The following is a 14,090-nucleotide window of genomic DNA, read 5'->3' on the forward strand; positions in this document are numbered from 1 at the left end:
CAACAGTCTAATGAAGGTGAAACTTGTTCTAGCTCTCTGAACATCAGCTTGAGGAGGGAGTTTGGTTATTGGCATGTTGATTCAGTGCATCTATATAAGACTCTTTGCTGCTCGTAGGTGTGTTACAAAAAAAAGAAACTGCTTTTCGCAGCAGGAATCCTAGAAGATTTTGTCAGTGACAGGACCATCTACCTTCTCCAGACTGTGAATGATCCCTTTATAATAAGATACAATATTGAGGAAAAGATGCAAGTCTAATGATGAAAAAGTACCTTTGCTGTATGATTAGTTTGTGGAAATTAAGAATCTTGCAGATTATCACTTGGTAGTGAAGATTGTAAGGAACTGGGACAATAATATTTCTAAACCTGTGATAGACATTGCTTCATCAGGTATGTGGAGAAGTATCCTAAAAATATTATTAATTTTGATTTATCTCTTATAATTTTAAAACATTGGTAGGAACAAACAAAAATTTTGAACAGAAAGGAATGACTGTAATCTTTCTCAATAGAAATGGTGTCAATTATTTTTATCTTTTCTTTGGTTAGTGAATCAAGTTAGTAAACTAATACAATATGAAAATGCACTGCAGACTGGAGTTTTTCATTTCTGTTTGTTGCTTCTCAGCAAGCAAAAGAATTTCAGAGCACTCCTCATCTGGCATTACCTGTTATGCTTCCATTTTAGTCTGTTCTCCCTTTATCTTTCCCAGTTGCACAAAATTTTCTTTTTGAAATGTGCCTTTCTCCTTTCCAACTGTGTCCTCTTTAATAACACACAATAGCACAAAGCTGGAAAACTGACAATATAACTGAGTGAGAAAATTAAATGTGTGACATGTCTCATTAAAACTTAGTGCAGATTCTTGCATCACTGAAGAACAGAGTTGCTTTAAATGTTACCTTAAGGATAAATTGAAATAAGTGAATCTCTTTGGTGAGTAAAATCTGGCTTAAAGTCATGCCAGTTAAATCTGGCAACCAAGAGAATACTGCACAGAATAGGAGCTAGTTTGAAAATCTTTCAAAATAAGTGCAGCTAATGTTAAACGAGCATCATTTAATACTTCAGTTCATGATGCTTAAAATAAATATCTCCATTATGGGAATTCTATATGAATTATTCTCTGCTGATTTCAGGCCAAGTCTTCCCACTGTTGTGATTATGGTTGCAGAGACTATCATTCATCTACAAAGTATCTAGTAAAGGTGCTAATACTATATGTGCTCTAGAAAACAGAAATTGTTAATGATTCCACAGGTGTATTTTGGCACAACATGGCTAATATGATTACTTAGAAAAGTAATTACAAATTTCCCTGAAATTTGTCCCCAGAATTAAGAGAAATTCAGGACTTATTTGAACAAAATCTAAAAGAGTAATTTGGGAAGGTACTGAGGTCTCATTGCAACTGTGATACTTGGATTAAATTGAACTGTTGACAAATATATTGCAGAAGAAAGGAGAAAAGATATTTTCTAGATTACACAAATAAAAAGTACTGTTATAAAGTAGGAGAGTAAAAATGTGTTTGGTGAGATAATATTGGGATAGTCTGTCATTTGGTAAAAGACCACAAAAAACTAAACTGTATTGGAAAGCCTTCTGTATGTAAGAATTCAAACTATAGGCTGGTTTGTTAATATAGTCATATTCTGGTCTCTAGCTTGAATACCAATCACTGAAAATTCAGGGGGAGTTCTGAATTTGGAATTCAAATAGAAATAGATGTGACAACTTTTAAAGTCTTTACCTGGCATTGCCATAAATCATTTCCAATTCCAGAAGTAGTTTGTATGATAAAATGGGTCTGGCTAACCTAATCTGCTCTCTGTTTTTCACAGTAGCATATTGTGGCATTTTGGTGAAAATAGGATTAACACTTTCTATGCTATCAGAAAACAGTCCATGACCTTTATATTAAATTAGGAGATTTCATACCTGGTGAAATTCATGGCAGAGTGAGGGGGAGAAAACTCACACTCCTGTAATTGGTGGGTTTGATTTGGATCATTGGAAGTCATTTAGCATAGAATTCTCATGCTGTAATTTTCAAGTAATTCTTAAAGCAGAATTATTATGTTGTTCATGTAAAATTTTCTGAAAGGTATTTTACAAAGCCCATTTTCAGATCTAAAAAATATTGAGCTGAATTAGACTGTGGCATCTTTTCATTAGCACATTTTATGTATGTTTTCATTTATCTGGAAGAACAAGGTAATATATATTAATGAACTCTGGTTTTGTTGTAATTGAAGAAAAAAGAAATCCGTCTTTTCTAATGTGGTTTTCTCTCTGTTACCCTTTCTAACTATTGTTTTCAGTTTAGCAATACCTTCCTTTTTCATTTATGTGAAATACTCCTCAGTTTAAAATTTTGTTCAACCAGTTTAGGTAGATGTCCAAGCATGCAAAATTGTTTTTTACAGTAATTGCAATTACTGTATGATGAACCAGGCCTATATAAAATAAACTAACAGACATTCTGATTTTCTATACAGTGAGAAAAATTATATATGAAGTATAACACTGACAGCTGAAAAGGGAAGTATTTTTTTGGAAGAACAGCAAGAAATTCACTGAAACAAGAGTTTACAAAATATCAGTGACAGATATGAAAACAAGACCACATCTTCACAGCTGATCGTTTTGTGCAATAAAATTGCTAAATGAAACAGATGTCTCTCCATTTCTTAGCTTGGCTGACATGAATCACAGATGCCCATTAGCCAAAATAACTATAGGAAACACTTTATACTAAAAGTAGAAGGGAAATATTTTGCAGAACTTCTTTTAATGCTCAACTTTGCAATTCTGATTGACACACTCCTCATGCATTTCAGAGATAAGTAATGATTCAGTGTTCAAGCCTGTCAAGCACATAAGGTGGTCTTTAGCCATCTTGATTCCTCTAATAACATCTGGATAGAATTAAGAGCTAAGAAAATGAAATGAGAAATACTTTCTTTCCTTGCTTATATATAATACACATTTTCACTCCTTTATGTCTGGAAGCTTTGTTCATTATATCTATAGCTTTGTGTTTCCTGATCACCCAAGACCTTCTGAAATGTCATTCTGAATTTGAAGTTCTTCTACAATAACTGTAGACTGTCATGTGTATACGTAAAATATAAATTGGATTACCAATCCAAAGTGAAATTATTAATAATTTTTGTAGAAAATGAAAATTGTTACATCTTAGTGTTCTTCTAAGCTATTTATATTGGTGTTCCTTACATATATGTTAATCTGAAGTGCAACTATCAGTGCCCTAAAAGCCTTTATATGGATGTCTCCAAATCTTATCTTTATGAGAATTGTATTTAGTAAATCTGTATTTAGTAAAGTAAACATAAACATATGTAGCATAAGCAAAATTTAATTTGTTATTCTTTGATAAATATTTACAGTGTTTCTCAAGGCTTATTTCTGAACTGAAATAAAATAGGAAAATATTTATATAGAAATATTTTTCTAAATTTCTACCACAAAGGCTTTGATCCATGATTCTGCATGAACTCCTTCTGTTCCACATATTGCAAGTGTGTGGGAAACATGCAGTCTTTGAAAATGTTTCACAGCAGTGAAGTTTACTGTGTGACTTCAGATATCCTGCCACTCCACTGTGTATGTTTGGTTTCAGCACAAAAGGCAAGGAAAGCCACATTCAAAACCCTAAGAGCTGAATATTCTACCTCTGATGCTGACTTAAAATGGATGCTATGAAACACAATATAAGGGCAGCACAGAAAAAAAGAAAAATATTTCCATGGCTGCATGCCAAGGGGGATATTTATACTAAGCTATGTGTATAATGTTTTCATGGTCTGAAATGTGAGCTTAAATTAACAAAAAGCCTTCACATGACTGAATGTGATCTTACTGCAGTTCTAATTGCTGTTGTTAATGGGTCTTTAAACAACTTTTTTTAGCTAAGGAAAAAATGCACTAGGTCTGTCTTAAACTTTTTGGAATTTTCTAACATTTTTTTAATGTGTTTTTAAAAAAAAATCTTTATATTTGCACTTCATTTTTGTAATCAGAGCTTATAGTTTTTAGTTTTTCAGACTTTTTTTAGATTTTATCGTTCTGCTCAACATAAAAATAAAAAAAAGTATACATTTCATGGTAGAAATAAATCTGAATGCCAGATTCTTTCAGTTAATTATGAAATCAATAAGATGGAAGGAGCTTTCCAACAAAGTGATGAGAAAAATTATGGCGAATATATTGAAAAGGTGAAATGAGACAGCCACAGTACTGTATTGAACAAAGCAACATAATTTAATAGTTCGGGTTTTTTAATCGATGTACTACAGTCAGTCAGTACTACAGGTCATTAATAGATGAAGTTAAGCTTTATATTACTTAAATAATATTTATTAAATCAATACCTAATACTTAATAAGTACATTTCTTTCCTTTAGGCTATTTACATTAATTTATGGAATGATAATGATAATGACTTTAAATGAAATGTTCTCCAATTTGGGAGAAATATAAATAATATAAAATAAAATCTAAAAAAAAATAAATTAGTATGGCATGGAACCAGTTGTTCTATTTTCCTTAATTGTCATGTATTTTGCCATGTTCTTCATCTGCTTAGTGAATTTACAACTAGCACAGCAGGTTGTGAATTTTTAATAGAATCTTTTCAAGGAAGGAAAAGGTCAGTATTAACATAAAAATCTTCTTTAAGAATTGTGGTGCAAAGGTTTCTCAGCAGAGAACAGGTGTCATTTCAAAACTAAAATCTGTCATAGCAGTCATGTTAAAAAATTCTTGGAGATAAGTTAGGAAACAAATGCCTCAGTATAACACCATGATTGCCAGTTAACAGCAACTGAAAATTATTACTTTTTTTTCTTGGTACTAAACATGTTTGTTGCACATAGAATGATTTAATATATAATAATTAGTTTAAAAATAAAAATTAAAATACTCTTCTTTTTTTTTTTTCCTTTTCCTTCCTTTTCAGCTTCATTCTGATCAGGACAAGGGAGATGGATCCCTCAAATACATTTTGTCAGGAGATGGGGCTGGTACTCTTTTTATAATTGATGAGAAAACAGGTGACATTCATGCTACTCGCAGAATTGACAGGGAAGAGAAAGCCTTTTACACCCTGCGTGCCCAAGCTATTAATAGAAGAACTCTGAGACCAGTGGAACCTGAATCTGAGTTTGTCATCAAAATCCATGACATCAATGACAATGAACCAACATTTCCAGAAGAAATTTATACTGCTAGTGTTCCTGAAATGTCAGTAGTGGGTGAGTGCTTTAAACTGAGACACAAATGCCTGTTATATGTTACTTGAATAATTTTCCCATCCTCTGAAAAGTCAGTCATGTTTGGAATTCTACCTGATGGATTAAGTATTTCTCATTTTTTTTGTTTTGTACAAATATTGGAATTGCATCCAGAAACTGATTTTTATGATTTTTTTTATCTATTTCTACTTGGAATATTCAAATGAATAGTTTAGAGAGATTTAGAATGTAAACATAAATAGTAGTTAATAGCAGTTAGTGGTGTATCACCCTCCTCATTAAGAACTGTTAAAATAAGATCACTGTGTTAGCCTGTTGAAAGTTCAATGACTTTTTCTTTCATTTTCACTGGAGGTCCCCAGTGGTGATAAGCACTGAATGGAGAGCTGTCTCCACTTTCGCTGTTTCTGTGGCTGAGAGTTATGTTTACTCATGTGCTGTTGATGCACTGACAGAAGGTAGACACCCTCTTCATTCTCTTTGCCTTCAGATTTTTGCTGTGTGGACAAATCCTCTTGGGCTTTCTGTTCTTCCTTCAACTCTCATGAATGGCAGCTTCAAGAATCTTAAGCAGCTGTTCGGGTTAATCTTTCTTCGGTTTGCAGTGTGTTTTCATTTCCTATCTTAACAACAAAGTTGTGGCCTGGATCATGCCAGCTGGTCAGATTCCTAAACAACATTTTGGAATATGAGCTACTATGACTGTTATATTTTCACTGTGCAGTCAAGCATAGCCAACACAGTATGGCATTGCACTATACTGTGAGTCTGACAGGGTGAGATCATTGGAACCACATGCTACCTTCCCTGGAACAGACTCAAGCAAACAGGATGCATGATATGGTGGATTCCCTATACTGCCTCCAACTTGATGAATGTAGTGATTTAAGGGATAGGGGGCAATGGTGACAAGTTGCTACCTGGCAGAGAAGGTGCATCTTCTCTGCGACTACCCCACTTTCCCAGGTGTCTTCCATAATACGTATGAGGGTCTGCAAGTGGAACCCAACAATGATGAGGGTGATGGTTCATCTGGCTTGGAGGTGTTGCTGAAGTTAAATCAAACTATGCCCTGCATGAAAACTGCTTCCATATAGAAAAAAAAACCATGAGTCACTGTCATAAAAGACTCTCCTGAGGGAAACAGAAGGCCCAATATGCCAACCTGACCCACTACTTAGGGAAGTCTGCTGCCTCCCTGGGGCCTGGGTTAGAGATGTGACAAGAAAATCTCCTGCTCTAGTACGGACAGCCCTTGGGTTATCATCCACTACTGAATTTTCATGTAGGCAGCAATGAAGTCACATTAAGAAGTCCAAGGGCAATCAAGAGAGACTTCGTGGCCTTGGGACAACTGGTTAAGGTATCAGGAGCACAAGTGGTGCTCTCCTCTGTCCTTCCAGTTGCAGGGAATGATGAGGGAAGAAACAGGAAGAGCCAGCAGATCAATACCTTGCTCCAAGCCTGGTGTTACCAGCAGACTTTCGGGTTTTTTGGGACTGTCTCCTTGACACCAGGCCTACTGGCAACAGATGGGATACACCTGTCTCAAAAGAGGAAAAGGATCTCATCACAGGAGTTAGCAGGGCTCATTGAACCAGCTTTAAACTAGATTTGAAGAGGGAAAGGGATAAAACCAGGCTCACTAGAGATAAACCTGGGGGATGTCACACCAGTGTTTGAGGAATGGTGTGCTGGCAAGGTTCTTCAGTCCACTCCGCGATGTGCTAAGTACACTGGAGCACATTTGAACTGTCTTTATACTAAGGCATGCAGATAAGAAATAAGAGGAGCTAGAACCTTTGTCCCAGTCGAAGATACATCAGTGGGATAAGCAAAACCTGGTGGGATCAGTCCTGTGGCTGGAATGGCATGATGGACAGTTACAGGCTCTCCAGGAGGTATAGACAAGGCAGGTGAGGAGGGGAGGTGGTGCTGTTTGTGAGGGGTTGGATTATATGGTGCTTACAGCTGGTGATGACACTGTTGAGGGCCTCTGGGTAAGGGTGAAGGGGAGGGCAAATAAAGTGGATGTTATTGTGCGACTCTACTACCAACTGCCCAGCCAGGACAATGACCCAAATGAATTATTTTACAAGGAATTAAGAGATATCTCTAGATCAGCTGCCCTTGTCTTTATGGGTGATTTTAACTTCCCAGGCATTGACTGGGAATAGCATGCAGCAGACACAAACAGCTGCAGGAAATTTCTGAAGCGTGTTGAAGATAACTTCTTGGTGCAGGTACTAAGGGAGCTGACTTGGAAAAGTGCCCTCCTAGATTTGTTGTTTGTAAACAGGCACTTATGCACCACGTGGTGATTGTTGGCTCTCTTGGTCACCATGAGGTGGTTGAGTTTCAGATCATTGGAGACAGGAGAAAAACTGCCAGCAAATCTTCAGCCCTCAATATGGGGAGAGTGGACTTCAAGCTGCTGAAGGACCGAGTCAGTAAGGTCCCTTGGGAATCTGCTTTTTGACAGTATTGGGGTCCATGCAGTAAGGTCCCTTGGGAATCTGCTTTTTGACAGTATTGGGGTCCATGAACACTGGTCACTATTTAAGAGCCATCTCTTAAGATTGAAAGAGCAGGCAATTCCAAAGTGTCAGAAGTCAAGCAAACACGGCAGAAGGCTGTCTTGGATGAGCAGGGGTCTTCTGGGACTTAGGCAGAAAAGGAAAGTGTATGGACATTGGAAGCAATGACAGGTGAGACAGAAGAACTACAAGACTATGTTCGTTACTGTAGGGAGAAAATTTGTGCAGCCAAAGTTTGATTGGAGTTCAAGCTGGCCAGCACTATGAAGGACAACTAAAAGGACTTTTAAAAATATGGTAACAGCAAAAGGGGGATCAGAGATAACATTGGTCTATTACTTGATGAGGTCAGTCACCTCACAAGTAGGGATGTAGGTAAAGCAGAGATGTTTAATGCCTTCCAACCAACTGCTTAACCAACTTAATTTTCTTTTATGGCAAGGTCACCCATGTAGCTGACCAAGGGAAGCCAGTAGATATGGTGGTTTTGGACTTTAGCCAAGTGTTTGATACTGTGTCTCAGTGTCCTGGATAAACTGCCCAGCACACAGCTAGGCAAGCCCATAGTAAGTGGGTGAGCAAGTGGCTGATGGGCCAGGCTCAAAGAGTTATAGTAAATGGGGTTACACCAGGCTGGTGGCCAGTCACCAGTCGGGTTCCCCAGGGCTCAATTTTATGGCCAGTCCTCTTTAATATTTTTTATAACGTATCTGGACGCAGGAATCAAATGTACATTACGTTTGCCAATGACACTGAACTAGGAGGAGCTATGGACTCCCTCAAGAGTAAAGAGGCCTTACAGGGAGATCTGGTTAGACTAGAGAGCTGGGAAGTCACTAACTATTTGAAATTTAAGAAGAGCAAGTGTCAGATTCTTCACCTGGGACAGGGTAACCCTAGTTGTAAGTACAAAATGTGGGACAAGATGCTGGAGAGCTGCCCTGCAGAAAGAGCTCTGAGGGTTTGGGTTGATGGCAAGTTGAATACAAGTCAACAATTTGCCCTGACAGCCAAAAGGGCCAACTGTGTCCTGGGGTGCATCAAGCACAGCATAGCTAGGTGCTGCAGTCCCACCTCAAGTACTGTGTGCAGTTTTCAGCACCTCAATACAAAAAAGGCATCAAACTATGAGTGTGTTCAGAGGAGAGCAAGCAAGATGGTGAAAGGTCTCAAGGGCAAGACTTACAAGGAGTGGCTGGCATCACTTGGCTTGTTTGGCTTGGAGAATAGAAGGCTGAGGGGTGACCTTATCTCAGTCTACAGCTTTCTGAAGGGAAGCAGCAGAGGAGGTGGTGCTGATCTCCTCTCTCTGGTGACCAGTGATAGGATGAGAGGAAATGTAATGAAGCTGCATCAGGGGAAGTTCAGACTGGACATAGGAAAAGGTTCTTCACTGAGAGGATGGTGAGTCATGGCACCAAGCCTGTCAGAGTTTAAGGAGCATCTGGATGATGCTATTAGCCCTATGGTTTAGTTTTAGGTAGTCTTGGAAGAGGCAGGGGGTTAGACTTGATAATCCTTATGGGTTCTTTCTAAATTGAGATATTCTATGATGCTATGATTCTATGATAGAATTATTCACTAAAAATGTATCTATACATTTATAGAATACCTTGCACTCCTGCTACTTTCTGTACATCCAAGTTTGATAGTTCACTATAAATCATTTTATTATGTGGGAAGGCTGGACCACTAGACACGCACATACACATATATATAAACACTGCTTTTTAAAATTACAATTTATTTAAAGAGATATGAAGTTTTTTTATATATAAGTATGATTGGTGAGTGATAATAGCAAAATGGGGTGAATAGCAACTTAAAAGGCATGACTCTCTCACTACCAAATATGAAAAAGGATCTGCTACAGATAGATGGTAGTATTGATCAGATGTCACACCTTTTATTGGGGAAGATAACACTGGAACAATCCTTTTTGTGTATTTGTTCCAATTCTTGTAGAGATTGTCATCATCTTTTATATCCTCTAGTTATCTTCTCTGTATTTTCACCATGCAACTGATGTTTTACAGATGCTAGATATTTGTTCTTTTTTTTTTTCCTTTTTATAATTTAAATTCCGGTCAGTCTGTAATATGCCTGGTAACTTGCGATTTTTATTTATGCCTTTGGGGTCTCTGGTATGTTATTCTAGGACTGTATTCTCAAGACATCTGCTATCATCTGGTGCCTACACTCTCAATCTCAGTATTGAATATCACAGTTTCAAATGGATGGGCCTAATCTTATCTCTATTTTAAGAAGTGTCAAAAAAATAGTCAACTATTCTGCAGTTTTGCAACTGTGATGTCTATTTATACACATCTGTACTGCAACCACAGTAATGAGATGTTCATATTAACTCTATATATGCATTCATCTGAATACCAGAAAGAAGACAGACATGGTAGCATATATTACTATGTAAATTTACTCATTGCTTTTAGAGCTACACTGTATAATGTAGGTAGCAGCTAGAGTTCAGAGCTGTTGGGTTTCTCTTCATATATAGTTTAAGTTTTCAGTAAGATTACATGTATCATTCATTTCATCAGTATACCACCGTATCTCTGTTACTTAATAAGTAAGTAAACTGGTAATTTTAAAATCACCAGTATTTCTTTATTGATTCATAAATGAAGGCTGTTATTACCTAATGTCCTGCTTTCTTCACCAAAACCATGAAAAGAAGTGCAGAAGTACCAAAAACATGCAAGAAGCATCATCTTGAAATAATTTAAATCCTTACACCCCTTGGAATGAAAGATTTCCTCCATCCTAAAATGCCCTGTACTATAAGGTATTGCAAACTGGGCCAGGAGGTTAAAAAAAAGAAGAAAAAAAAATGTCTCTTAAGTCTTTATCTACTCTATCTGCCACCACCTCTAAGGTATGAAATCATGATGTATCCATATACCAGCCTCTTTTAGACCAGAAACAGCAGTTATGATTTCTTCCTCAGGCTGTGGTATTAGCCAGATGGATACCTGAGATATTAGCTATTTGTATTATCAAATAGAGTGACTTGACAAAGGTCCATAGATTTTGTTTTCTTTTTCATCTTTCTTCTGCTGCTCATTAATCATAGTAAAGGCAGAGATAAATTGGCCAGCTTCAGGTTCTTGCAGTTGGGTCAGTATCCTGAAAGATGTCTTGTTTTCCTGAAGTCTTTGCACTGACTGGATGTTTTCTTTTCTTTTACTTTTTTCCTTTCCTTACTTTCAGAGTTCGTGAGTCAGAATATTCTTATGGGTTTGATGACAATCTTCTGTTCTGTCCACCATATTCTTCACCTATCTATCTCTTTCTCCTCATTTGAAGGTTTCTTTTCAGAACTGCAGATGAGTCTTATTTTCCTCTATACAGCTTTTCCTTTGGATTTTGCCTATTGGTATCTTTTAAAGAAGCTTTCAGAACTTTCTGCTATTTAGACTTTTTTTTTTTTATTATCACATCCTTTCTTTTATTTCTTGATGTTTCTCTATTCATCTGTTGTAGTTTGCATACTTTCTAATCATTACTTAACCTTATTCCATCTTCAGTGCTTTTTCTGCTATCTGGTACGCTCTTTAGCTGGTCTTTTATACTTCTGAATTAAGGATATCAATACATTCTTCGTATGTTTCACATTTACCTGTGAACTATAGGTTGGGTGTCCCATCCCACAGTTAGCCTGTCATCTCTGCCTGTGATTATCTTTTTCTCTTTCTCTTCAGACAGCTTTTAGAGCTACTGTTGCTTGGCTTTCTCCCTAGGCTTTTTGTACACTTCCTTATTAGTGCTGTTCCATCAATTCCCAATGCTCAGTCCTCTCTGCCATAGCACTTGTAACACTTCCTTCTTGTTTCTTATTAACAAAGATTTTTAAAAATCTTTTTTCATATCTCTCTCACCAAACCCTTTTGCATCTTCTGACTTACAATTTCATAACATCAGTAAAGACAGATTTTGAAAGCCTGAATTATTATTTTTTTTTTATTTTTTACAAACCCTGATTTCACTTTGCGCACAAATCCTGTCATAAAGAGAGGGGACAAAAAATGAAAGAAAATGAAAACTAAAACACACACACACCCCAAGATTAAACATTATTTTTCTTTATAAAGGGCATCTTAAAAAATTGGAAATATCCACTGACGTGTTTGTTTCCAGCTTACTGTTTTCCAAGTTACAGGAGTACAATGTAGCCAAAGACCTTTCTGACATGAGTTTCTGTGAATATGCAGCCCTTTCCACTTCTTCTCTGTTATTCTACTGAATTAAATGGTTTATTTCAAGGGCAAATGTGTCATTATTTCCTCTCTTTTCTGCTAGAAAGAGCAGAAAAATTATATTAATTTGACTTGTTATTTGTATGGATAATTTACCTTGGAGGGTACTTGTTGTACTTAAATATCACATAATTCAATTGGGAGTAAGGAAAAGGAAATGCAAGTTTCAAAATCACCTCTATAATGAATATTCTGTGGATTCTTTTTCCTAGTTAATTACCTTCAGTGATTCTTATATAATACATCTACATCATAAATGCGTTGTGAGGTCAAAGTCATTAGTACTTGTATGGTGTTTGAAGATGCTTGCAAGGAACACATTAAAAAGGGACAAATATATTAATTACTATTATAGTACCAGAGCCTGGGGGGATTAGAATATTAAAATTATGTTAAAATACATCTTCTGAGAACAACAGTAATCTGACAAATGACTGTTTATTTCTGGGCCTAGCTCAGTACTGTATAATTCTAGTTTAACGTATAATAAAATTTGCAAGTAAACAAGGAGAAAATTACAGAATTCACAGGTCTTATTAATAATACAGCTGGTGCCATATTCTCCAGTATATTATCACTGTCTCCTTTATGCACTTCTATAGAGTTCAGATTAGGCTTTAGATCCTGAAAGTCAAAGACTCCTACCAAATTCATCAGAAGCAATCTGCACCTATGTAAAAGACAAAGCAAGACCCAGACCAAGTAGTACTAAGTCACACCCACACTGTATGTTTTTTAAACCCTGACATGACTGATAATCTTCAATGCCTTTGGATTTCTGGTCCAGATTTCAGATCAGAGCAAGCAATATAATTGTAATATTGAGCATCAGTGGTCTTCAGTGATTTCAGAGAACTGAAGCAAAGCAAAACAAGCTGATGGTTTGACAGTTGATATGCACAGCGTAACTGATATACTGGTGTACTCCTCCTGCTCACTTCTTTCAATGGTTTCTGTCAGGTTTTTCATAGGAATCAGCAGAAGTCTAGAAAGCATGTCTCTCTTCCTCATGAGCAAGGGATCAATGTGGTGACTTCTGCATCCTGAATGGCACGCAGAAGTGTAGCAATGCCCTTGTGCTTTTCCTGCCAGGTACCTCACCAGTGACTGGCCAGCAAAAGCTGAAGAGCTAAGGTAACATTAAAAATTATAGGTTATCCTTATTGGTTTTGGGTAATGGGGTGTACATCATCCTGAGCAAAACCCACTGAGTAAACCTCACTTTGTGATAGTGATGAAATTAAGGAGACCAAGTCTCTTCCCACAGGCTTTGAAGGGAAGATCAAATTTACATTTTTCAGAAGTGCCTGATGGATTTTATTGGGTGTATAAGCAGCCATACTCACTGCAGCTGAAGGGAAGGATAGCTGATATGATTTATTCTATTTCCTGTGTATGTGTATTAAAATAGCATTAATTAATATATTACATGTACATTATGACATCCATAACTAAGGAAGCAGTAACTATTAGACACATATTACTACACTGCAAATTGATATTTTATTTTAGTTAATTTTAAAGGTATTGAACACATTCTTCGGTTTTCTTCTAATTATCCTTCAAAGCTGATTCTACATGCTTTTTTTTTAAATAAAATAATAAAAATCTTACACAATTGACCTATTAATAAATACTGCTAGTTTGAACTTACAAAGGAAATGTGAAAATCAGAAACAAGAAATAATTCAGTTACATGTAATAGAGAAAAATTACCACCTTTCATTCGTTTGTAAAGTAGACCAGTTTCTCATTAATATATTGTGTTGTTGTGATAGGTGCCTTTATGATGACTGTTCTCTGTTTTTACAGATATAACATGGCAGATTTGTAAGCTTTATTTGGACAATGCCATGTTGATTGCTATACTTGGTGGTTTGATTTTTTCCCTATTGCCTTTTTTTTTTTTTTTTTTGACTTGTAGCACTTAAGTTACTGGACATGGTTTATTCTGTATCTTTCTTTTACATACCTCTTTGCTATTTCAGAGCAAACGT

General features: G+C 36.4%; 1 protein-coding gene across 1 annotated transcript in view; it reads left to right on the forward strand.

The window, feature by feature from the left end:
• CDH10 (cadherin 10) overlaps positions 1-14,090 on the forward strand; it is a 102,397-nt gene that overhangs the window by 57,959 nt on the left and 30,348 nt on the right. The window contains exon 3 of the mRNA XM_037381609.1: positions 4,988-5,282. Coding sequence (XP_037237506.1) covers positions 4,988-5,282 — 295 coding nt within the window. The remainder of the gene's footprint in view (positions 1-4,987; positions 5,283-14,090) is intronic.

The sequence above is a fragment of the Falco rusticolus genome, chromosome 3 (genome assembly GCF_015220075.1).
Source record: "Falco rusticolus isolate bFalRus1 chromosome 3, bFalRus1.pri, whole genome shotgun sequence".
NCBI lineage: Eukaryota > Metazoa > Chordata > Aves > Falconiformes > Falconidae > Falco > Falco rusticolus.